General features: G+C 54.4%; 1 protein-coding gene and 1 long non-coding RNA gene across 6 annotated transcripts in view; both read left to right on the top strand.

Annotated features, from left to right (window-relative positions):
- The first annotated feature begins 844 nt into the window (after nucleotides 1-844).
- LOC134559562 (uncharacterized) lies at nucleotides 845-7912 on the top strand. Of its 2 annotated transcripts, XR_010082530.1 has the most exons (4): nucleotides 845-860; nucleotides 3806-3967; nucleotides 5262-5444; nucleotides 6877-7912. It is a non-coding gene; the product is annotated as an uncharacterized LOC134559562 (long non-coding RNA). The 2 variants fall into 2 exon arrangements; XR_010082529.1 differs by lacking the exon at nucleotides 845-860 and having other exon boundaries at nucleotides 3428-3967; nucleotides 6877-7910.
- A 7130-nt stretch (nucleotides 7913-15042) lies between these two features.
- TNRC18 (trinucleotide repeat containing 18) overlaps nucleotides 15043-22756 on the top strand; it is a 54674-nt gene continuing 46960 nt past the window's right edge. For all 4 annotated transcript variants that reach the window (XM_063414440.1, XM_063414442.1, XM_063414441.1 and 1 more), the window contains exon 1: nucleotides 15043-15309. In XM_063414440.1, the coding sequence (XP_063270510.1) occupies nucleotides 15108-15309 (202 nt within the window). In that variant the 5' untranslated portion in view covers nucleotides 15043-15107. The remainder of the gene's footprint in view (nucleotides 15310-22756) is intronic.

Raw genomic sequence — 22756 nt, 5'->3', positions numbered from 1 at the left:
CCCACCCCGAGGTGCCACTGGGGAAGCTGAGGAACATCACAGGCACTGGGCTTGTTTTTCCTCAGAAACTCTGAGTTTCCCACCAATATGACGAGCCAGGATGAAGCAGGCAAATCCCTGAAAATGGATCTGGGATTGTGAAGAGCCAGAGCTGGACTCCTGAAGGGCGTTGGGCTGAAATGACCCCAGCACCAACCCTAGATGGGGACAGCCACCCATGCAAAGCTCCAGAGGTAGGGAAACACCTTTCTGAGCATCCAGAGGAGGCTTTGGGGGGTGGATTTTAATTTCTCTGCATTTTTGCTGTTGATTTTTAGAGCACCCAGCACTTCTTGTCTCTTTTTCACCCCTTTCCTCCTGATTCCCCCCAAATGAGCAGTAAGACAGTGAAGCCTGGAGTCACCCCAGGACTGAGCCAGTGCATCCGTGGGGACAGAGCAGCCCCTGGCAGCCCCGGGGGGATTTATGGAGTTTCAGAGCAGCAAAATCCATCGCTGGGGTCACCTCAGAGAGAAGGAGGGTTGAGTGCTGAGGGGCATTGTGGCCAAGGAGGCTTTTTGGGAAGGCTGAGGAGAAGGCATGGAAAGTGCCGGGGAGCCTTCCTGGATGGAAGGAGGTTTTTTGGGAAGGGGGGGAAGGTGTGGAAGGTGCCGGGGAACTTTCCTGGATGTCCGCAGGGGCTCCGGGCTCGGCCCCGGCGTGGGGAGAGCGCGGCCCCGCTGCCGGGCGGGGATTTACTGAACTCCGCTCGGAAAGTCGCTCCCAGCCTTTTCTCATTTCTTTCTGGATTTAAGGCGGCTTCCAAATTCCTGCGCAGCCAAATCCTGCCTGGGACTGCCAGGAAACCCGGCCAGCGACAAGTACGTGCCGTTTCTGTACCCACAGCTCAGCCAGGGCTGCTCTCACGCTGCGGGTGATGATGACGGGACGGAGCTCCAGCCCTCCCGGGGATGATCCCGTCCCTTCCCGGGCTGCCTCCGGCACCCTGCCCTGGGTGCTGCCCGGGCGTCACCTCTCCTTCATCGCCGCCTTTTTAGACACCAAAACACCCCACCCCACATCCCCGAAACTTTACCCGCCGCCCTCCCCGCAGCCTCCCACCCAGCCCATGGAAGGAAACGCTGGCTTCGGGCATTCCCAGCGGGATTTACGATCCCAGGGATTCCCCGGCTCTTGCCCCTTCCCGCCACCGATAAAACAAACCCGCTTGTTTCGGGGCGCTCCTCCCGCTCTCTTTATTTATTTTTGTTTCTGCCGCTGCCCGCCCCGTCCCTCGGGAGGGATTTAAGAGGTGCAGGGGACAGCGGCGGAGCAATGAAGCAGCCCCGAGGTCACGGTGAAGGGCACACGTTTGTTCTCCGAGGGGAATGCCTGGGGAAAGGGGGGTCGGGAAAACCTGGCACCGTGGTGCAAAGGCCTGAGCACCACAGGATGCATCCCTCGGCACTCGGGGATTCCATGGAATCCTCCCCAAAGCAGCCTGGGGAGGGCTGAGAGCGGTGCAGTGGAGGGGCTGTGCTCGCAGCATCCTCCCGGCCTGGCGGGGATGCGGAGCCGGCTCCGGCCGAGCCCACCCAGGGGACGCCTGATCCGCTCTTTCCACTGGTGACTCATGGAAAAAAGACTTGTTTTGCAGCAGCGCTCGGCATGTCGGGTGATCCTGCCTCTGTGCCTCGCTTGTCTGTCCTTTTTCTAAAGGATCATTGGCATGAGAACATCTGGGACCCCGGCCCTCCTGCGGAGCTCGCTCACCTGAAGGTGTTTTCCCCTCTGGATGTGTGCAGGCTGTGCAAGCCACGCTCCACGGGCTGCCTGGGAGGCAGCCTGGTCCCGCTCCCAGGGCTGAATTTTTTGGGGATTAGTATTTTTGAGTGGCTCTTATACAACGGCATTGGAAGCTTGGAGGGTTTCCTTGGCTCCTTGCGTGTTGGTTTCCACACTCCTGCCAGCACTGCCAGCTGCAAGGGGCCCCCCAAATCTCTCTGCAAGGTTTGTGGCACAGCCTGGGGTGATGGGGCTGGGGACTCATCCAGGCTTGTCCTGGGTGTCCCCACTGTCCCCAGGGCCAGGCAGGACACAGAGGAGTGAGAGCTCACTGTGTGGCTTGGCTTGTCGATGCCTCGGAGGAAGCAAGCAGGATGCACTGGTAGATTGGATTAAAACACCCAGAATGGGAATGATGCCGATTCTCATCGAGTTCCCAGCACCACACTGCTTCCCAAATACTCACCTTTCACTGCTTTTTTCTGCAAGTCCTTCAGAGGGCAGAGATGGAGCACGGCCCTTTCCCAGCAGGACCAGCCCATCCCAGACCCGGCTGCAGCAGGAGTCTGGGCCAGCTCTGTGTTTAACTGAATTGGCTCTTTAAAAATGTTTTTTCTTGGAAATAGGCATTGAGAGGGATGTTCTGTGGTGCTCACTGCTGTGTACCACACCTTCACCCTTTCCTCACAGAGCACTGACCGTGCCACTGCTCTCTGGAAAGCACAGCAGCAATTTTTTGTTTTTTGAGGGGGAGGGGGTGATGGTTTAGTCTGGAATCTGGCATGGAAAATCGTTTCCAACCCCCAAATTAGAAACAGAATAATAATACAGCGCCTTGTTTTGGAGGAGGTGGTGTGTGTCATCCCACAGCAATGAGAAACTTGTGCTGGAGAGGAGCAAAGAGCTGTGATTTGTTTTTTTAGCACTCCCCAAAGGACTGACATGGCTCTGGGATGCTGCTCCCGCTCTCTTGTACCCATGGATGGGACAGTTGCTGTGGGCAGGGAGGTGTCCTTACATCATGTGAGGGGCTGTATCACCAAATTTCGTTGTTCTTACACTCAGTTTTGTGGAGAAAAGGGGATTCTGCTGTGTGGTTTTCTGCTTGCCCTTCCCTAAGAGCTGGGATGGAGAGCTGATGCTCAGGAATGGGACAGGAGCCAGTGTTTTGGCGTACTGGGCTGGAGGGAGGGATGAGCAGGCGATGCTTTCTCCTTGGGATTTTTTATTTTGAATACTGTGGATTAGAGGGAATTGACTGCCAGTTGCTCTCTCTGTGGTATCCCTCCCCTAGAAAACATCAAGTCCTACAAAAATGGAGTCAGACTCAGAAAAAGGAGTCATGCTGAGGCAGTAGCCAGTTCTGCCTGAGATGGGCTCACTGGCCACCACAGCATTACACTGGCCACCACACCTTACAAATAACATATTTTTAAAAAACTATGAGGGGTTTCCTCATGTGTGGGAGTTGAATTCCTGTGCAGAGGAGCCTTCACCCCACCCTAGTCCTCTCCCTGCTGATTGTAACACACTCTACATCCCAAATCTGTGCCCAAGCCAGGGTGCCCCATCTGCCTTTGGGATGTCCTCAGGACAGGTCCTGGGGGGAGAGGTCTGCATGGAGCCAGTCCTGGGATTTAATAAGACACTTATTGTATGTTAAATATCAAGGGCTGATGGGAAACATGTGTCCCAAGGATTAACAGCCGTGTAAAAGATAAAGCCATGAGGTAAACCTCCAAACAGCACATTTCAAATAACCCTTCATGGCTGCAATCCGTGTTATCAGGGCAACCAGGAGTGGGATGGGGAAGGTAAAATGTATATGGTAGCTCATGGTGCTCCAAAATCCTTGGGATGGGCTTAGTTCTTGGGTTTTTCTCCCAGCAAGGTGATGCCCAGGAATGCCAGCTGCACGCACAGGGGTGACGTCAACTCCTTCTTCCCCTGTTTCTTCCTCCCTTTCCACCTCTTCTCCTTCTTCTAATTTTTTTCCCTTTTTTTTTCTCTTTTTTTTTTTTCTTTTTTTTTTTTTTCCCAGGCCCCAGTTTCTCCCCTGTCGAGGCAAACGCTTTGGCTAATTAGCAAAACGTGTCAAAGAAAATGATTAATGTCCCGGGAGGAGGCTGAGCCGCCTTTGTGCCGGCATTGCCTGACTTCTGCTCTTAAAGGTTTTATTAAAAGATAAGGGAGCTCGTGACGGGTGAGCAAAGCATGTGCTTCCCTGGGTGTTAAAGGGTCGGGGAAGAGGGGGATGTGGGGCACATTGGGGTCACCCTCGGAGGGAGAGCCGAGGGCTCGTGTTTCCCGGCCTCTGCGCGCCACCATCACCGCGGTGTCTGGCCTTGGCAGGGGAAAAGACTTTGAAAAAATGGCTCAATGCCTCCTTTATTCTTCCAGGGGCAGGTAACTCAATCTCCTCAGCTGGGCTATGAATGTGGCTGTGTTACGGGGTTCTCCCCCTGAGCTCTGGGAGCTTTAGGGGCTCTTGGGGAGGGGATGCCCGGGATGGGCCGGAATGGGGTGCCAGGGATGGGGCACAGCCAGGGTCCTGCCCAGGACAGCGGTGGCAGCAGGGACAGAGGGGCTCTGGCATGGGTTTGATGGTCCCTGTGGTCAGAGAGGTGCCCATGGTCAGGCTCGAGCACAGTGGGACATCCCTGACACTGTTTGCTGTGGGCTGAACCCCCATCCCAGCTCCCTCCTGGGGATCCTGGTGGGAATCTGGGGCTCCCACAGGGCTCCTGCCAGGACCACCACACACAGCATCCAACTGTCCTCATCTCTCATGGCTCTGGACATGTTTTCAGCAACCCTCAGAATATTCTTCTTGTAACCCAAACTCCCTCAACCCTCCCCAAACCTGCAGCCCTTTCAGAGGGGTCTTGCAAAAGGCAAAAACATCCCAACAGCTCCACTGTGGGATGAACCAGAGCCAGCAGTGCCACAGCATCCCTGTGCCATGCCAAAATCCCATCTGGGCCATCAGTCTGGGGACAGGGAGAGGGGGGAGAGTGGTGGGAGCCCCATCAGCAGCACTCTGGTTGTTTTATCAAAGCAGGAACGATTCCCAAACCCGGCAGACACTGATGTCTGCAGCCACAGAGCCCTGAGCCCCTGGATGCACATCAGAGGGGTTTGGGGAGAGGGCACAGCTGGCAGGAGCCTCGGGAGGGGCTGCAGGGGCTGCTCCGTGAGGTTTTCCTCCAGCAAACAGACCTCTGGGCTTAATAAGCTATTTGTAAAACTCGCTGTGGATAAACAGGAGGCCGTGTGTCAGGCTGAAGGCGGCCTCGCAGGGCTCCGCCGCGCGGGGTGGGACCTCAGCGCAGAAATATTTTCAAGATAAACAGAGGAAAATGAGTCCTGGAGGAGGCCGGAGCCGCTGGCAGCAGCACGCCACTCCTCTCCAAGATTATTTCGGGGCAGGAACTTGGCTTTCTGCACACTGCAGCTTTTTTTTTTTTCGGTTTTTTTTTTTTCCCCTGCCTCTGAAGGGAACCTCGCGTGCTGCTGATTCAGAAACAAACCTGAGGAGCGGTTGGCACTGACGGCAGTGGTGAGGAGATGTGCAGAGCCCGGGGCTTGCAGGGGAGTTCTGGGGGCAGGGCAAGGAGCTGGGATGCACAGCTCTGCTGCAGATCCCCCTCGTCTGAGCTGCTGAAGGACCCCTGGCTGAGGTAACAATGTTGGGTTGGGGGTGTTCAGCTTGGAGAGGGGAAGACTGCAGGGAGATTTTAGTGCCCTTTCCAGTGCCTAAAGGGGCTCCAGGAGAGCTGGAGAGGGACTTGGGACAAGGGTATGGAATAACAGGACAAAGGGGAATGGCTTCTCACTGACAGAGGGCAGAGTTAGATTGAATATAAGGAAGAAATTCTTCCCTGTAAGGGTGGGAGGCCTTGGCACAGGGTGCCCAGAGAAGCTGTGCCTGCCCCATCCCTGAAAGTGTCCAAGGCCAGGCTGGATGGGGCTTTGGAGCAATCTGGGATAGTGGAAGGTGTCCCTGCCTGGAGCAGGAGGTAGAACAAGATGGTCTATAAGATTCATTTCCACCCAAACCTCTCTGGGATTCTCTGACTCCTGTGTGAGCAGCAGAGCTGCCCTGCCTGGCTGCTGGTGCCTCCTGCCCTCCGTCAGCTCCTCTGTTTCCCAGCAAAGGCAGAGCCGACTCCGTGGTGCCCCCGGGCAGGATATGGGCACTGCCCTGCCCTCTGCCAGGCTGGAGCTTGGCAAATGGGCTGGGCTCCATCCTTCCATCCCCTCCATCCCTGTTCTCTTCATCCTCCCCATCCCTCCATCCCACCATCCCTGGCTGTGGGGGTTTGGTGCTGGTTTCCTTCTCCTCTGCTCTGTGCCTGGTCTTTAAACTCCACAACCCTGGATTGACACCCAGCCTGGGGCAAAGCTGGACTTGGGGCACCAAGGCTGGGACCAGCCACAGCCTCAGCAGCTGAGATCTCCCAGTGTATCTCTGCCTCTCTTCCCCACCCCCAGCAAATTTAATTAAAAGTCATTCAGATTCCTTTGAAAGAAAATGTCATCCGTCGACACAATTACACTTTAACTAACCAAAGCTGTTACAGTTCCTATATATATTGGAATCAGGCTGTCGTTATTAGTTCTAAGTAAGTAATTTATTCCCATTATTGTGTTCAAATTACAGGATATTACCCCCTGGGGAAATAATCCTGTTATTTGAAATGTAAAAAAGAATTCACATGGACAACAATGGATTCTTAAATGAACCCAACAACAGCCCCCAATCCCAGCGCGGTGTCACTTGCCTCAGATAGGGAAAATATTAAGTTTCTTTTAAAAAGGTTCTTGTCTCCTCTCTTTCTTTTCTCCTGCCCCAGGTAAGGTAAATTGCGCTTCTCCTCTTGTTCAAGTGCATCAGTTTATTGAGGGAATCCTGGATGTGAAAGGATTTGGTAGGGAGCATGGGGGAGGCAGATATATGTATGTATATATATGTGTATATATATATATATATATATATATATGGGTGTCTCCCCTTGATTTGGTGGTGGGAAGGGAGCCCCAGGATGGTGGGATGTGAGTGCCCAGCCCTGTGGGTTTCTGCTGGAGCTGGGAATCTTTGCCTTCCTCCAGCAAAGAGCTGCCGAGGTTCTTTGGAAACACCGTTCCCTTGATCAAGATCTTCAGCGAAGGCAAATAGCAGCTCGTCTCTGCAACACCCAAACATCAGCAACTAATTTGGACCACCGAAAGGAAAAAGGGGGAGGAAAAAAAATAAAAGAAAAGAAAGAGAAAGAAGAGGAAGAGGGAGGGGAGGGAAGAAAATCAGATACACTTGTAACCTGATTACAACAGCCAGCTATGTGTGCAAAATCACAATGCAGCTCTATAATTAAATCTCTCTTTCCCCCTCCTGCCGAGCTCTTTCCTCTAACAGGCGCGGTACAAAAACAGTCGTTAGGACATCAAATTCCAGCTCCGACAAGAGGGGACTTTTTTGTCTAAAGCCTCTCGGCTCGTCTTTAAGGAAATAATAATTATAAGCCCAGTGCTGCTGGCTGACGAGCTTTGTGGAGCAGAAAGGGCTCGTCTTGTCCAACCACCCCTTCCCCCACAGGGAGGGCTGGGTGATGGGAAAAGAGACGGGACAGCCCTGGGAGCCAGCCCTGGACAGCCCCTCCTTGTGCTGGATCCAGGGGCAGAGGAAGCCCTGGGGTCTACAGGATGCTCAGAGTCACAGAGACCTCATCCCCTCTTACCCTGCTGAATCCACCTCATGTGTTTCAGCACCAGCAGTTTGGTGGCACAGGGCACTCCCGGGTGGGTGTGGATGTTTGGGAGTGCATAAAGCACCTGTGAGGGCTGTGGGGAGCCAGCAGCTTCATGGACAGCGAGAGAACTGCCACAGCATTTCCCCAAGGGTTTCTACCCTGCCTGGAGCTTGGCTTCTCCAGCCAGATCTGGGCTGCAGGGGGATGGGGGGATGCCATGGAAGGGATCAGGTCAGTGAACCCCAAAGGCAGCAGGGAAGGGAGCCCCAGCACAGTGGATGGGGGTGGGGAGCAGTGCTGGCAGCCTTTGCCCAGCCCTGCCTGTTGATGACTTGGATTTACTCCACATTGGTCACAGAGAGCTATTCCCATCCCTGTGACACCCAGCACGTGCTTTTGCTGGCAGCTGTGGGCTGGATTCAGCCTCAGGGACCCAATTCCTCGAGGGCAGATTCCTGCTGGCTTCCTCGGGGTATTTTTGGGAACAAGTCCTGCATCCCATCTTCTTCCCTGCTGCGAGTCGAGGGAAGGCGTGTTGAGCTTGCAACCGGTGCAACGACTCACAGGATGGCGAAGGAAAAAACCTGGCACCAGCAAACCCCTCCAAAGGGCCCCAAAGTGCAAGACAGCCACCAGTGAGAGAGGATTTACCTACCACACCTCGCCACGGCAGCCGGCACGTGCGGGAGAGCACGACCGAGGGCGGACGCGGCTTCGCAACGCGCGGCATGCGACACGGAAACTCAGACACTGCTCCAATAAAGCTGTGCAGGTTTGGTTTTAATGGCAATTAACAGCTGTTGAAAGGTGGAGGATCTATCCTGCTAACACCCAGTGCTTCTCCTGCCTTTCATGAGGAGATCTGAAAATGCATTTGTCAGGGTTAATTTTAAGCCACTGTAATGTACCCCTGGGGAGGTGGATGGGTTTACCCTGTTTTTGGGCAGGGAAGCTGAGGCAGGCCAGGGCATGGTGTGGGGATAAGCATTCAGTGCTGGCAGAGGTGGTGAAATCCATGTCTGCCTCTGGAAGAGGGACGGGAGCAAGCCGGGGACCAGCCGGCAACGTCAGTGCAGTTTTCACCAGCATTCCCCCAGTCCTTTATTTTGTGGGGAGATTAACTTGGTGCAAAACCAAAGGCACTCGTGAGTTTAACCTTCAGCAGGACCCTCGCGCTGGGGGGGCACGTAGGAAATCGTCTTTCCCTGGGAGATGCTGCAAATCTGGATTTTCCAGTTCCTGGAGGGCTCTGCTTGTTTAAATTAGAAGCAGATAGGAGAGGTGAATTTTAAGAAGGACAGAGCAAAGGCACACAAGTATGCAGTTAACTTCTAAACTTCTTTCTCTGGCTCTCCCGCTGAGTAAATGCTTTAGGAGCTTCAAACCACAGCTTTTAATATCTCCTTAACATGCCCCGCGATTCCTTCCCCCCTGTCAAAACAGCGAGAGCAGCTGTGAATATTTTCCATTTTAGAATGTTTTGTATGCATACGAAAGTACCTGCAGCTCTGGTGGGCTGGGCTATGGAGAACTGCTGGAGCCAAGGGTATCTATTTTATATTGAACCTCAAAATAGCACATGCTCCTGCCTCTCTCTCACTCGTGTCCTGCGTCCAGGAGGGTATTTTTGATTTCACTGACAGATCAAGGGAAAAATCCCCAATTTACTCTGCTGATGCAGAAGGTCTTGTCATTCCGAGCTCAGCTCACCTGGATGGAGGATTGTTTTAAACTCCCAAATGCAGAACCTGGAATAGCGGGGTGTTGTATGGGGACTGCAGTTTTGGGGAGGTTTCCCATGCACGTTTCTCCACTAAACCACATTTTTTCCCCTGAAAGGTGTAACTGCCGTTTCCGTGCCTTACGACCAATTTAGCAGCTGATCCGTAGCCAAAAAATGCAGGCAGTAATTACAGCTTGGGGTTGGTGCTCCTCTCAAAGCGCTCTATGGGCTGTGCATGTCAGCCCTCCTCCCTGCCTATTTTTTCCCCCCTGATCTTGGATGAAAAAAGCTTAGTATTGGGTAAAAGGGAAAAAAAAAATCCAGCCTGATGTATCCAAGAGCCAGCCCAGCTGTGAAAAAAGCCCAGTACAGGGGCTTGGTGGAGGTTGGGGAAAGCAAAGGGTGCCCAGCACGGGGCAGGTCCTGGCACTGGGGGTCCCAGCTCGGGATTTGGGGTGGAAGTGAGGGCACAGGTGGCAGAGCAGGAACACAGGGTGGGATTGTGCAGAAATACCCACCCTCCTGTGCCAGGCAAGGAAAAAAAAAAACCCATCAGTCTGTATTTGGACTTGAAATAAACCTGGTTTGGGACATGTTTGGCTTTACAAACCTCAGGATCAGAACTGCTGTGGACTGGGGGGAGGGCACCAACCCCATTCCTGTGCACCCCCTGGCCCCTTTCCTTTCCCTGCTCTGGCTGGGATGGTGAGGATGCTGCAGCCTCCAGCTGCTGCCAGGCACTGGGTACAGCCCCTGGTGGGGGCTCTTTCTTGGGCTGCCCCCTGCATGCAAAGCCCGCTGCCAGGCTGAGCACAGGGCTTATAATCAGCCAGGATTTATGGAGAAAACCGAAATCCCGAGCTGTTCTGGTCATTAATCAGAAATTCTTCGCTCAGTTCCCAAACCGTTTCCCTGGGGATCTCCTCATTGGGACCCCCCACTGCACAGCCCCCTCCCCATGGATGGCAGCTCCTTCATTGCAGGCACAGGGGCTGGGGAGAGACCTCAGGCTTTGGAATTATCCAGGCCCCCCCATCAATAAATAAATCACCACGGATGCATTGGAATAAACCCCAGCAGGGCCCCCCCTTGCCTTTAAATCCCACCTCTGCCCCTACAGGGTTTTATTTGGGGGGGATGGGACCCTGCTATTTCCGACTCGGTTCTGCTTTTAAGATGGGGGGAAGGAATGAAATCAGGGCAAAGCTTTGCCGACGCGTTGGGATCGTCGCCGTCCGCGTTTTAATGTGATTTATGCCTGGATTTCTAAATCCAGCCACTGACTGCACGCTTTAAATATAGCTCCAAAAACACCCAGAAAACGTGTAGTAAGCACGTTAAAGACAGCGGGCGGAAAGGATGCACAGCACCCCCCTGGCTAAGGATGGAGAGCACTGGGGGGGGGTTATTGTGGGGAAAAAAAGGGGATCTGGGGGGTCCCAGCAGATGGGGATGAGGGTCCAGCAGGGCCTGTGGGTGCATAATCGAGAGCTGGGTTGGCAATGAAGGGGTGAGTGTCCCCCACCCCGCACACCTTGGCAGCCCCCCAAAACGGGAGCGTTGGGGGTGGTGGGTATGGGTTTGCTTTGCCTCCCACGTCTCCAGAGAGCCTCCCCCAGCTCCCCCCACTCCCAGATTCCGCCCCCCTGTCCTACCTGCATCCCGGGAGGGAGGGGGGCAGTACCCGGAGCGGGGCTGGGGGCTGCGAGCTCCGCACCGCTCCGCTGCCTCCGCGGGCACCGGGACGGGGGGCGGCCACCGCGAATTTCGTGTTCGTCCGGGATGGGGAGAGACGGGAAGGATGGAAAAAAAAGAAAAAAAAAACCAAAACAAAACCAACAAAAAAGAAAACCAGGAAGAAACGCCAAAACAAAACAAAATGGAGAATAAATGGGGGAGGGCGAGGGGGGGGAAGGGAAAATAAAAGAAAATGAAGGAAAAAGCACAAGGGGAGAGACGGAGGGAGCGGAGCCGGGCGCGCAGGGCGGGCGGGGGTGCCCCCTCCCCGGGGGGGGGCGGGGGGCGGCCCGGGGGCGGGCGGCACCGTGGGAACCTGCCGGGAGCCCGGGGCACCGGGATGGGGATGGGGGGGCACAACCCCACCCCCGATATGATTTTTAATAAAAATGGGTGTTTTTGGAGAAAGCGGCAAAGCTTTTCCACAAAAGCGTGGGAGCGGCCGCTACCCCCCGAATTACAGGGGGTGCTCGCAGCCCCCCAGTGCTGCGTGTGTGTCCCCCCAGCTGCAGGGGCGGCTTTTGGGGGAAATAACGAGGGGAGGAAAGAAGGGGGCTGGGATTGCGTGTGGAAAACTCTGGGAAAAGCGGCGCGCCCGCAGGACCGCGCCGGAGAGGGAAAAATAACAACAGTAACAATAATAATAATAATGATAATAACAGTAACAATAATAATTAGAAAAATGCGTATATTAGATCGGAGGTTTGGGGTTTTTTTTTGCTTTTTTGGAGGCTGTTTTGAAGCAGCGATGCCCCAGCCAGGAGCTGCTGTACAAGATGGCTCCCGGCCGGGGGAAGGGGAGGAGGAGGAGGAGGAGGAGGAAGGGCTGGAATTGCAGGCAGGGGGGGCGTTCCCCCCTCCCGCCCCGCCCGAGCCTTTTTTTTTTTTTTTTTTTTTTTTTCTATTTTTATTAGCATTTCCCTGATTTATGACATGCCAACCCCCCGGCCCGGGGACAGCGGCGGGGAGGTCCGGGCGTGAAGGCATTAAACATTTATAAAATATGCTTTTAAAGCCACATAAAAGCGATCAAACCATTAATTTTTTTTTTCTCCCTCACCCCCAATTCCCCCGTTTTCTTTTGGTTTACTAAAGGAGACTGGGAAAAGAAGCGCCCTCCCCTTGGAGGCAGAGGGGTTTGAGCCCCCGCCTCTGACGCAGTTTTTGCTCTTAAATATAAATAAAAACATAAATATATATTATTATTATTTATTATTATTATTTTCGCGTTAAACCGGGGCCTTGAGCAGCGGGAGAGCTTTTCGACCATCTCGATTTTGCTTGGAACGTTTCAAAATAAGGAGATTTTTGGGGCTGTTTCTTCTCTTTTCCTGGCCGATGTCCCGGTGGGCGCCTCGAAATTCCTATCCAGGGTGTTGGGGGGGGGACGGGACGGGACGCTTTATTATTATTACTTTTAATTTATACCGGATTATATTAGATTTTTCCCTCCTCCCCTTTTTCGCTATAAAAGCCGATTTTTGTTTAATTAAGTAAAGAAGCGGGGGGTGGTTTGGGAGGTTCGGGGGGGTTTTGGCAGCGATGGGGTGTCCCCCCCTCTTCTGTCCGAAGAGTGCTCTGTGCAGCGCAAAGGGAAAAATACATTAAAAAATAGGGGGGGGGAAGGGAAAAATAAATTAAAAATAGAAAGGAAAAAAAAACGAAAGAAAAGTAAAAGTTGGTGTGGCCGGCGGGCAGTGCTAGGGGGGGGCCGCCCCGCTCAAAATCCAGAGCGGGGGAGTGTATGTGTCTCCTCCCTCAGCCTCCTTTTTCGCCCTATTTTTGAATTTTTTTGGGGGGCGGGACCCGGGGGGAGGGCAGGGGACCCTCCCCCGCTCCCCCCCGGCTCTGAAAGGCCGCTTTGTCCGCGGCGGGGCCGTGGGAGAGGGCCCGGCGGCACTTCCCCCTCAGCCCTGCCCGGGCGGGATGAAGGATTTAACCCCCACAGATAATAAAGGGGGTCGCGGGGCGCTCCCCCCTCACGGCCCCGCTCGGAGCGGGGGGACCCGCGGCCGCTCCCCGCCAACCGCCCGCCCGCTCCGGGCGGGAGCGCGGGGGCAGCCTGGAAACAGCAGCGGGAGCGCCGGGGTCGGGGCGAGCGGGGGGCCTGGAAACTGCCGCCTGTTTACCCGCCGCTGAGCGACAGCCCGATCGACCAATCAGAAGGTGCAGAGAGGCCTCAGGCCCGCCCCCAACGCGCCGAGAACAATGCGTGTTTCATAGCCCCGCCGCCGCCGTTTTTCCCTCCCCCATTCCCCCGTTTTTCCCTCCCTCCCTCCCTCCCGCCCCGCGCTCGCGCTCCCCTTTTTTTTTTTAAATAATTTTTTTTCTCCCTAATTTTTTTTTTCATTCTTTTTTTTTTTTTTTTCTTCTTCCCTTAAGCGCCGCCGAGCCGCGCGCGCGGGGCCGGCCCGGGAAGGCGGGGAGGGGGGGGGGGTGTGGAGGCGATGCTGCAGCTCGGCGGGGCCCCGCCGCTCCATGGCGCGGCCGCCACCGCGTCGCTCCCGCGCTGCTGCCCCTGAGGAGCGGAGCGGAGCAGCGGAGGAGCCGGGCGGCGGGCAGGGCGGCGAGCCGGCACCCCCCGCCCTAGCCCCGCACCGCCGCCATGCCCCGCGACCAGGCGGCCTGACCGCGCCGAGGTAGGACCCGCACCCGGATCCGCACCCCGAGCCCGGGGCGGCGATCCCATTTCCCCCCACCCCCCCCCGGCCCCCCTCTTCCCGCCACATCCCTCCCGCTTTTTGCCCCTTTTTAGCCGTTTTCCCCCTTCACTGATTACTTTCCAGCCGGGATCCTGCCGCTCCCGCAGCCCCCGGGGTGAGGCTCGCCCCGAGCAGCCACGCAGGCAGGGTTTAATTAATTTTAACAACCACCGAAAATATTTTTTTAAAGCCCCAACAAAGCAAAGCAGTGAGATTTTTCGGGGTATAATTCTGCGTTTCTTCTCTCTTTCCTTTTTTTTTCTCTTTATTTTGTTTTGATTTTTTAGTCATCCCTCCCCCGCGCTGGAGCGCCCGTCCGGGACCCGGGACGGGCGGCGGGGCCGGAGCGGCGGCTCCCGGGGCTCCGGTAGCGCTTGGGGAGGGTTTGAGGGGAAGAACCTCCACTTTATCCCCCCAGTATTTATTACTTCTCGCTATCCCGGTGCAAAATACGCCGGGCGAGTGGAGCCTTTCATCAGGCTGCAAGTACAAATATAGATAGTTTTATGTCCGTGGTCGGGGTGTTTTTTTGGCTTTTTTTTTTCTCTGTGCCGTGAAATGATAATACGGGTTCTGTTTTCCCGAGTGAAAGCGGCGCTGGGAAAAGGAAAAATAGTTAAAAAAAAGCCCAAACAACAAGCCCAGTCAGTGGTTTGGAGCCGTGGGAATGAGCTCCAAAAGAGGAGAGAAACAAGGCTGCGGGAGGGATGCCGCCGCCGGAGCCCGAGGCGGGGAGAAATAAAGAAATGGGGAAAAAATAATAAAAAATCAAAGAACTAAAAATAAAATGGAGGGGAAAAAAAAAGAAAGAAAAAGGAGAAACATTTGAGTGGGTGGAGTTTTTTTTTTTTCTGTTGTTTTGGGATTTGTGTGTTTGTTTTCCGGGACGAAGCGCGGTGCCGCGTCCCCGCTGGTCCCGCCGGAGCCGGGCTGCGGCTGCGGGCGGGCGCTCCCCGGCGCGGCCGGGGCTGCGGCCGTGACAAATGTAACTCTTGAGAAAAAGTTTAAATTCTTTACATACTATTTTTAAACACTTCGTTTATTTGTCCCTGCCTTTTGCCACAAGTTTTGCTTAGATTTTTTTTTTCTCCTCGCTTCTTCCCCGTTCTCTACCCTCCGCTCCGGGAAGGTGAGGGTGGGTTTTGGGGGGTATTTTTGGGGCTGGCTGTGAGCAGGGGGGTGTCGGGCCATGTCGGCTCACCGCACCTCCCCCTTCTTTTCTCCTTTGCAGGCAGCGCCGAGACCGCCGCGCCGGGGCTGGCTCCCTGCACCGCGCCATGGGACGTTTGGACGCCTTATTTTTGAAAACCATCTGATTTTTTGGGGGAGGAGGAGGAGGAGGAGGGGGGTGGGGGGGGCGGGGGGGGGGGGCGGGAAGGCGGTGGCGGGCATCGACAGCGATCCGGGAGACTCCGTGAAGCCGGCGAGTGGATGATGGATGGCCGAGATTTCGGGCCCCCCCGCTCGGTGCACGGCCCCCCTCCGCTGCTCTCCGGGCTGGCCATGGAGAGCCACCGCCTGGGAGCCACCGGCCGCCTGGCCCCCGCTGCCGGGCCCATGGCTGCCGGGCTCCCCGCCGCCCTCCAGCCCGGGAAATTCCTCGCATCGGGCATCAGCCTCCACTCCCACCCGGGTAAGGCTCCGCGAAACCCGCGGTACCTCCGCGCCTTCCCTCCCTTCCCTCCGCGATCGCGGCCGGCGAACCCGGGATCGGGCTTTAAACCACCCCCCCCCCTCCCAAAATATAAATATCGTCGTGATAATTATATATTTATGCGCTCGCGGCTTTTTCGCGTGTTTTCCCCAAGTGTTTGCTGCTTCGCGTGGTTTTGATTTGGTGGCAAAAAAATAAGGGAATGGGGTAGAAGTATCGAAAAAAATAGGATGATGGTGGAAAAATAAGAGAATGGAGGAAAAAATAGGGGAATGGGGGGAAAAAATCGCGCCTACGCGACAGAAATCCCCCCCTTCCAGCGCACGGTTTTGTTGGCACTGAGGAAAATCCCCGCCGCGGCGGCTGCGGAATAAATCTGGGGAATAAATCCGATTTTCGGGAGAGCTGGGAGAGGCGCAGACCGGGTTGCGGAGGGATGGGACTGCGCTGCCCGGCGCTGCGCTTCCCGGACAGCCAAAAAAACCATCCCTGGGCTGGGAAAAAGGGGTTAAGCGGGGTTCTTTTGGTGTTTTCTTGTTCGGTGCAGCCCGAGCCCCGCTGAGGTCCCGCTGCCCCCGGGCAGCGCTGCCGGCACCGCTGGTTTTGATGGCGGTTTTTCTTATTTCTTTTTTTTTTTCTTTTTTCTTTTTTCTTTTTTTTTTTTTACCCAGCAATTCTTATTTTTTAAACCCGCAAACAAAACTTCCATGTAGTGTGCAGTGACTGCTCCCTCCGTATATTTTTTCCCTCTACTCAACGCGCTTCATCCTCGGGCAGCTCCGCGGCTGCATCTCCATTAAAAACAAAAAACAAAAAACAGACACTGAAATATACGCAGTTTATTTTTTTCCCACAGTCAGCTTTTTATTTATTTGTTTAAATTACTTTTGTTTTTTGGAGGCTTTTCATTTTTTTCCCCTTTTCCAAGCTTCCTTTCCCAGCGGCTTGCGGAGTCCGGCAGTGCTGGGAGGACGCTGCCGCACTCTCCTGCCCACACTCCCGCTCGCTGCTTTCTCTGGGAGGACACAAGGGATTTCTGACCGTTTGATTTCCCTCTCTGGCTCTATTTTCAATTTTTTTTTTCCGCTTTCTTTCCCCTGGGCGTGGAGAGGTGACTCGGAGTTTACTTTAGGCGTTGGGAGGGTGACAGGTTTTGCAATAATAAACCTGCTTTTCTCCCAGCCGCCCGGGATGAATGACTTTGAAATTTGCAAACCTGATTGCCAACATCTGCAGAGAAGGAAGCAGCCTGAATCGAGGGAAAAAGATTTATTAGTTTTAGACTAGGTGGCAGTGCCAATTTCCCAGGTGCTAAGAGGAGAGGTGTAAAGCGAACAGGGCTATGAAGCCAAGCACATGGGCAAACACCTTCTTTTTTCCTTTCCTTTTGTCTTTTCTTTTTTTCCCCCTTTTTTTTTTCCCCGGTTGTTTTTTTCCCCTTCTCCTCCACCTCCTACTGCAGCAGAATATGATCTGTGCAAAAATTCGTCTAGACAATCTCAAGCCAAACTGAGTGTAGGTTCTTGGTATTTTTTTAATCACTCCTAATTTTTATTCGGGCATTTTTTGTTTGTTTGTTTTATTTCTCCTCCCAAAGTTTCCTTTTCTGAAATCCAGGCCGGTCAGGAGGGAGGCACAGAGCTCTGGCCTCTCCAAGCTGACTGAGCTCCGTGGTGCCGTCTCGGAGCTTTCCTAGCACACTGGGAGAAAGCCTCAGATTTGGGTCCCCTCGCAGGGGGAGTGGGCTGTGTGATACCTCCAGTTCTTTTTTATTGTGTTCTTATTTTATTTTAAAAATTACTTTTGTTTTTCTTTTTGTGGGAGTTGTTTGAAATCCCCTGTCCCTGCACCTCAGTGGTGCCCGGTCTCCCTGCCCGCTCCCCAGCACGATCCTCGCAAAGCTCAGCTTTTGGCTTTTTCACGGCAATTCCCAGTCAGGCTAAACTCCATTAAAAAGATCTGTACAATTAACAGCCGAAACTCCTGTTAAACCACAGCAGCGGGATCGGCAGGGATATTTTTGCTGTTGTTGTTTTTTACAGCTTTAACAATATAGTCTGAAATGATGATTGCTTCCTGCTACCGAGGGGCCCTTTGTAGGTTTGCGTTCGCAGTGCTGTTGGTGTGTGGTTTTGGTGCTTTTTTTTGTTGTTGTTGTGTTTTTTTGGGGGTTTGTTTTGTTTTTAGGAGGGTTGGAATGCAAAGGCTTATGCAAGGGGTTAAGAAAAGTGGGCAGGAGGCGAAGCCTTTAAATAGAGCCAGTTCAAACCGATCCTTAAATACCGCCGGGCTGAAGAAAGAGACTCTTGAATCCGTCCCAGCGTCCTCCGAAAATAAATACGCCCCTGTAAAAATAGCATGATTGGCCATATTTGAGAATCCAGTTATGGCCAGCACCGACTCCTTGTTTTTCCCGTACCTTCGGCTCGTTCCGGCAGCCGGGCTCTGCCCAGCGCCAAAGTACGGGCGCCTGGGCTGTGTCCAGTGACCCCTGCACCCTCGGCTCCTCTCTGGGGGATTTCTGCTCCGTGCTCGCGATTTGGCCGCTGCCGTGTGGGCCGGGGGAACAGGGACAGAAGCCCCTTTGTTGGAAGCGCATGGAGGGAGGAGTGAGCTGGAGGTTGAGGCGGGAGCTGAGCCGGCCTTCGATGCGGGGATGGCATTCCCTGTCCCCCCTGCACTCCTGGGCATCGCCATCTCCCCGTGCCTGAGGAGGGCAGGGAGGCTCCCCCGATGGGTGTTGTGGAGGGATAGCGGAGGAAAGGGACTGTTTACAATGGAATTTCATGCCTGGAGCTTGCTGGGAAGACGTGTCTTAAGAAAAGAAAAGGCTGCAATCAATGGAACAAGGCAGCCGAGTCCATTAAAGCAAGGGCTCGCTCTGCTCTGCAGCAGCTCAAAATATGGAGGTTTATCGTTTTGCTCCTTCCCTGTGCCGCTGTCTTTGGGTCCTGGTCTCGGCTCCGTCCCAGAGGAGCGTGTTGTTCTTGGCAGGCTCTGTGTTTTGGGGGAGGTGGAAAAGGCTCCCTCAGACGCGATTGCGAAGGGCTGCTCTGGGACCGTGTCCCTGCCAGGCAGCGGCGGGGCTGTGTGTGAGCAAGGATCACCCGTGTCCAAAACAAGACTCTGCGAGTTTAAAATAATATTCATAGTAATTAATAAAAATGTGCTTTTTGGTGTGTGCTGAGATATCCTTTCTTGGTTGGGGGGCTGCAGGAACAGATCTGTGTTTGTATAAAAGGATGCTCAGCCTCTTTCATTAAAATATGCTTCAGAAACACTTTTCAGTGCTCGGGAAAAGGGACGCACCACTATGAGCAGGGCTGACTGTGTTAAATCCAGCTCCAGAGGAGTGGCTGAAAGGAAAGCGGGCAGACAGAGGGGAGAGATTTTGGTTTCCCTGCTTTCCTACTTCACATTAGCATGTGCATTCAAATGCAGGGATTTAAGGCAGATTGGAGACCGTCCTTGCTTCCAGGCCTGCTGTGCCCGGGGAGAAGTTTTCCAGAAAGCTGGGCCAGGTAGGAGCATAGGAAAAGAAATAAAAATACCCTTCCATCCCCCAGGACAGCGCTGCTGTGCCAGCAAAATCCCGCTGTAGCCATCCTTATAATGGCAAAATGGTGCTTCTGCTGAGCCCGCAGATTTTGCAGGAGGCCTTGCCGTCGGCAGTGCCAGTGGAAGCACAATTCGTTCATCAAACTGCATCCATGCTAAAATCTCTTTGGTGATAGAGAAACCGGGATAACATGGATATGGCACGGGAGTGATCCGTGCCCCGCTCCTCCGCGTTGCTTGGAGCACGGTGGCTCCCGGACCCGCGGCAGGATTTTGCCCGTGGTTCGGCGCGGCTCTTTTTGGTCCCGTTTTGATGCTGCAAGGAAAATACCATCGTTGTTTAATGGCCCTTGAAGTCACAGTTCCCCCTCCCTGCCTGCCCGGGGGTGGTGCGAGGGGCAGAGTGTGGGGGGCTCCTTGGGGCAGGGGCCAGGTGTAACACCGGGAGGAATGTGGACGGGCTGGAGACCTGCCTGGGAGGATGCTTCCCCTCCCTTGGGGCCCTGGTGAAACGAGATGCTTTTTGAGACGTGTTTTCAGGCAGAGCAGGGAGTGTGCCTGTCCCAGTGGGGCTCAGGGAGGTGGTTCTGGGCAGCGATGTTGTGCTTGGTCCCGTCACACTCTGCTCTTCACACCCGGCAGCCCCGGGGGTGGAGGAAGTGCTCGGCCACGGAGTGATGTCCCTGCAGCTCCCTCGGGCTGGCGGCCAACTCGTAGGCTGTGAGGAAGGCAGGAGCAGTGTTTGGGCTGAAATGGTGGTGGAAAAGGGACTTGTGCATTTTTTGGGAGTTTCCCACTCTGAGCTCCTGTGTTTCTCTGATGTCCCAGCGATTTTTCCCAAGGTCCTGGTGGGCTGTAGGGTGGTATGTCCGTTCTTCAGGAGCAGTGGGAAGGACTGTCCAGCCTGTGCTGCATACTCTGTTGAAGTGCCTATCCCAAGCAGTGGTAGCTGGTAGGGTTGTTCGGCTTGGAGCATAAACAAGAGCCCAAGGGCCAATGTGGTGATGTAAACTTGCTCCGAGCAAGGTCCTGCGGGATCCTCTGCTGTGTGAGGTTTTCCAGTTCCTTCCCAGGTCAATGGGCAGGAATCTGTCCCTGCCTCTGGTAACACAAGGCTGGTAAAAGTGTCTTTTATTAGTGTGGTTTCTAGCAGCCTTTCTCCCACTTGGAGCAAGCCTTGCCTCCTACCCAATACAGAGTCTCCTTGGTAGGATTGGAAAACCATGGGTCCCATCCCTGACTGATGGTGTGCCAGAGAAAATCTGATCTGGAGGATGAGCCGGCACTAGAAATCCTAGCCGGGAGTGGCATGGGGCACTGGGCAGGTCCCCAGTGTTGGGGACAAGCTCCTGCTCTTTCCCAGCAGAGCAGCTGTTGGAGAAATGGAAATCGCTGGGAATTAATCTCACTGCAAGATGTGGTTAGCAGAGCAGGGCTTTCATAAGGGAAATTTTAGATCTCCTTCCTAGGATAACCCAGGGTAAAGTTGAAATTAGTTTATAATTATATAGTAAATAACCCCCCATCTTGTCATTTCACCATCTTCTGATGAATATGGAAATGAACATTGTTAAGGGGAATTAACGTCATTGTGGCAGCCTTCCAGGTGAGCGCCTTGCGGTGCGGCCGCGGCTGCGACGGGCGCGAGGGTGTCGGATCGCCTCCCCGAGCTGGGGTTAGCGCCCGGCAAGTCCAAACAAGGCCCCGTGTGTTTTCACCGTGTACTAAACTGGTCCAGTTAAAGCTCCAGGCAGGAGGTGGTGCAGGGAATCGGGGCCAGCCTGGCATGTGCTGACACGAAAGCTGCCGTGCCGGGATGAGGAGATGTTGGTCTGGGTTAGGTAACGCGATCCAGCATCGCCTGCTCGAGGTGCCGAGGACAAGGGAGTGCTTTGTTCAGCCTCACTGCTGAAACGGAGAGCACGGTGCCCCCTGAGCAACCTGAAAATGCAGGCGGGGTGGAGGAGCCGAGGGCAGACCGAGTTCCCTGCCCGTTGGAGCCGGGGAGAGTGAGCAGTGCTGTGTCCAGCTGCACAGCCTCTCGCTGGATTTTCCAGCTGGGGATGCTCTTTAAAAAGCAAAGTTTAGGAGGGGACCGTTGCGATGTGGCTGCCTGACCCTCGCCACGAGTATTTGGCAGTTTCCTTCTCCCCGTGTTTCCTCCATCCCCGTGTTTCTGGCTGACTTTGCACCGGGATGGCACAGCTGGATGTCTGCAGGCATCGCGACGCACCCACCGACGCCACCATCCCTCTCTGCTGTTTATTTGCTTTGCTTATTGTTCGCTTCTCCCCAGCTCTTAAACACCAGGGGGACGGCAGCCACACGGCCCCTTTGGCTCCGTCCCCGTGGGCGCTGGCTGGGGACGCGTGGCAGGAGCCCCCGATGGCAGCAGTGACAGTTGGGCTGGCTCCCCACGCCGCCAGGATCAGCTGTTGGGTGCACAATATGCTCCCGTTTTCCTCTCCAGCTGTTGCTGCTGACGGTTATGGGAAGCGAAAGGTAGTTGTGAGTTTGGCACCGCTAAATCAGGGGAGTGATGGGCAGAAAGGAGGGGCCGAGGCGGGGGGGTGCTCAGTGTGTCTGAGGCTGGGTTTTGTTTAAATCCAGCCAGATTGAAATAGTGGCAAAAGGATTGAAGTGACCTTGGGAATAAATTTTATTGCCGGCGTAGCAGTGGCCAAAGAGCCATTTTGAGGGAGCTGGATGCAGGCAGGCAAGCCGAACATGGTGGGCTCAGAGCAAGGGAAGGAGCAATATTCAGGAGGGAATATGTCTTTTTAGAGGAGTAACAGAAATTTTAAGGCACTCAGCCCTGTCTCTTTGGAGCTGTATCCCCGGCAACTTCTACAAAGGTTACTCCTGTTTCTACCTCCATCCATCTTATCCTGACGCATCCCTGCCAGCAAAGAGCCCTTCTTACCTTTGCTAGTTGGATGTATTGCCCCTAATTCCCTTCATGCCCCCATCTCTTCTCAGCAGAATTCCCTGTGACTTGAATACGTTTTTAACACATTTGGTATAATTGCTTGTAATTAAAAAAAAAAATTAAAAATAATAACGGCAGTGGCCATTGTGCTAGGGAGGGAGGGTTTTGCAGGGATTGGGCTGTGTGCTGCTCACGGGCAGTGCCGCTCGCTGTGTGTGGACGAAGCGGCTCCCGTGTTATCACCACGCAGTGTGTGTCATCCTGGTGTTTGTCCTGGTCTGCTGGGCGTGGGGACATCCCACATGCCGTGTCACACACAAGGCAAGCGGATAATGCTCCAGCGAGTAGAGATCCGGGCGGGTGAGTAAAGCAGGGTGCAGGCACCTTGCCGGGGTGCCGGTGGAAGCCCCGGCTCCGCTGGGATGGGCAGGGCACACTGCCGGGCTCCTGGAGTGTGCAGCGTGCCGGGGTTTCCCTCTGCAATCCCGGCAACTGCAGCGGGGCTTTCTCTCTAATGAGATTAGTGACACAAAGCAGCAATTCTTCTGCTACTTTTAATGGATGTTCGGGGTTTGTGTGGGATCGGAAATTCCTACTTTCATCAGATGAGCCCTCTCTGTGACTATTTTGTGGACAGATCTTCCTTTCCTCGACTTGAGGGCTGACAGTCATATTGGCACAAAGGTTTCAGGCTTTCCCCTCTGCTGCCTGTTCTCCCAAGCCCCGCACATGGTGGATTTTATCTTCTGTCCTGCTTTGAGTCTCGCCATCACCCCAAGCTGCTTCCATCTTGTGGTGGACATGAAAGCTTGGCGGCCTTCCTTGGACACACTAAACGCAGCTGGGAGGAGGGAGAAATGCAGAAGTCACTCTTGAACCATTCTTACAGGTACTCCTTGGTGTCCCTAGTAGAGATGTGCAAGCACATACGTGTGTATA

The sequence above is a fragment of the Prinia subflava genome, chromosome 17 (assembly GCF_021018805.1).
Source record: "Prinia subflava isolate CZ2003 ecotype Zambia chromosome 17, Cam_Psub_1.2, whole genome shotgun sequence".
NCBI lineage: Eukaryota > Metazoa > Chordata > Aves > Passeriformes > Cisticolidae > Prinia > Prinia subflava.
Note: the sequence above shows the minus strand (reverse complement) of the source record. Positions and strands in the feature narration are given on the sequence as shown.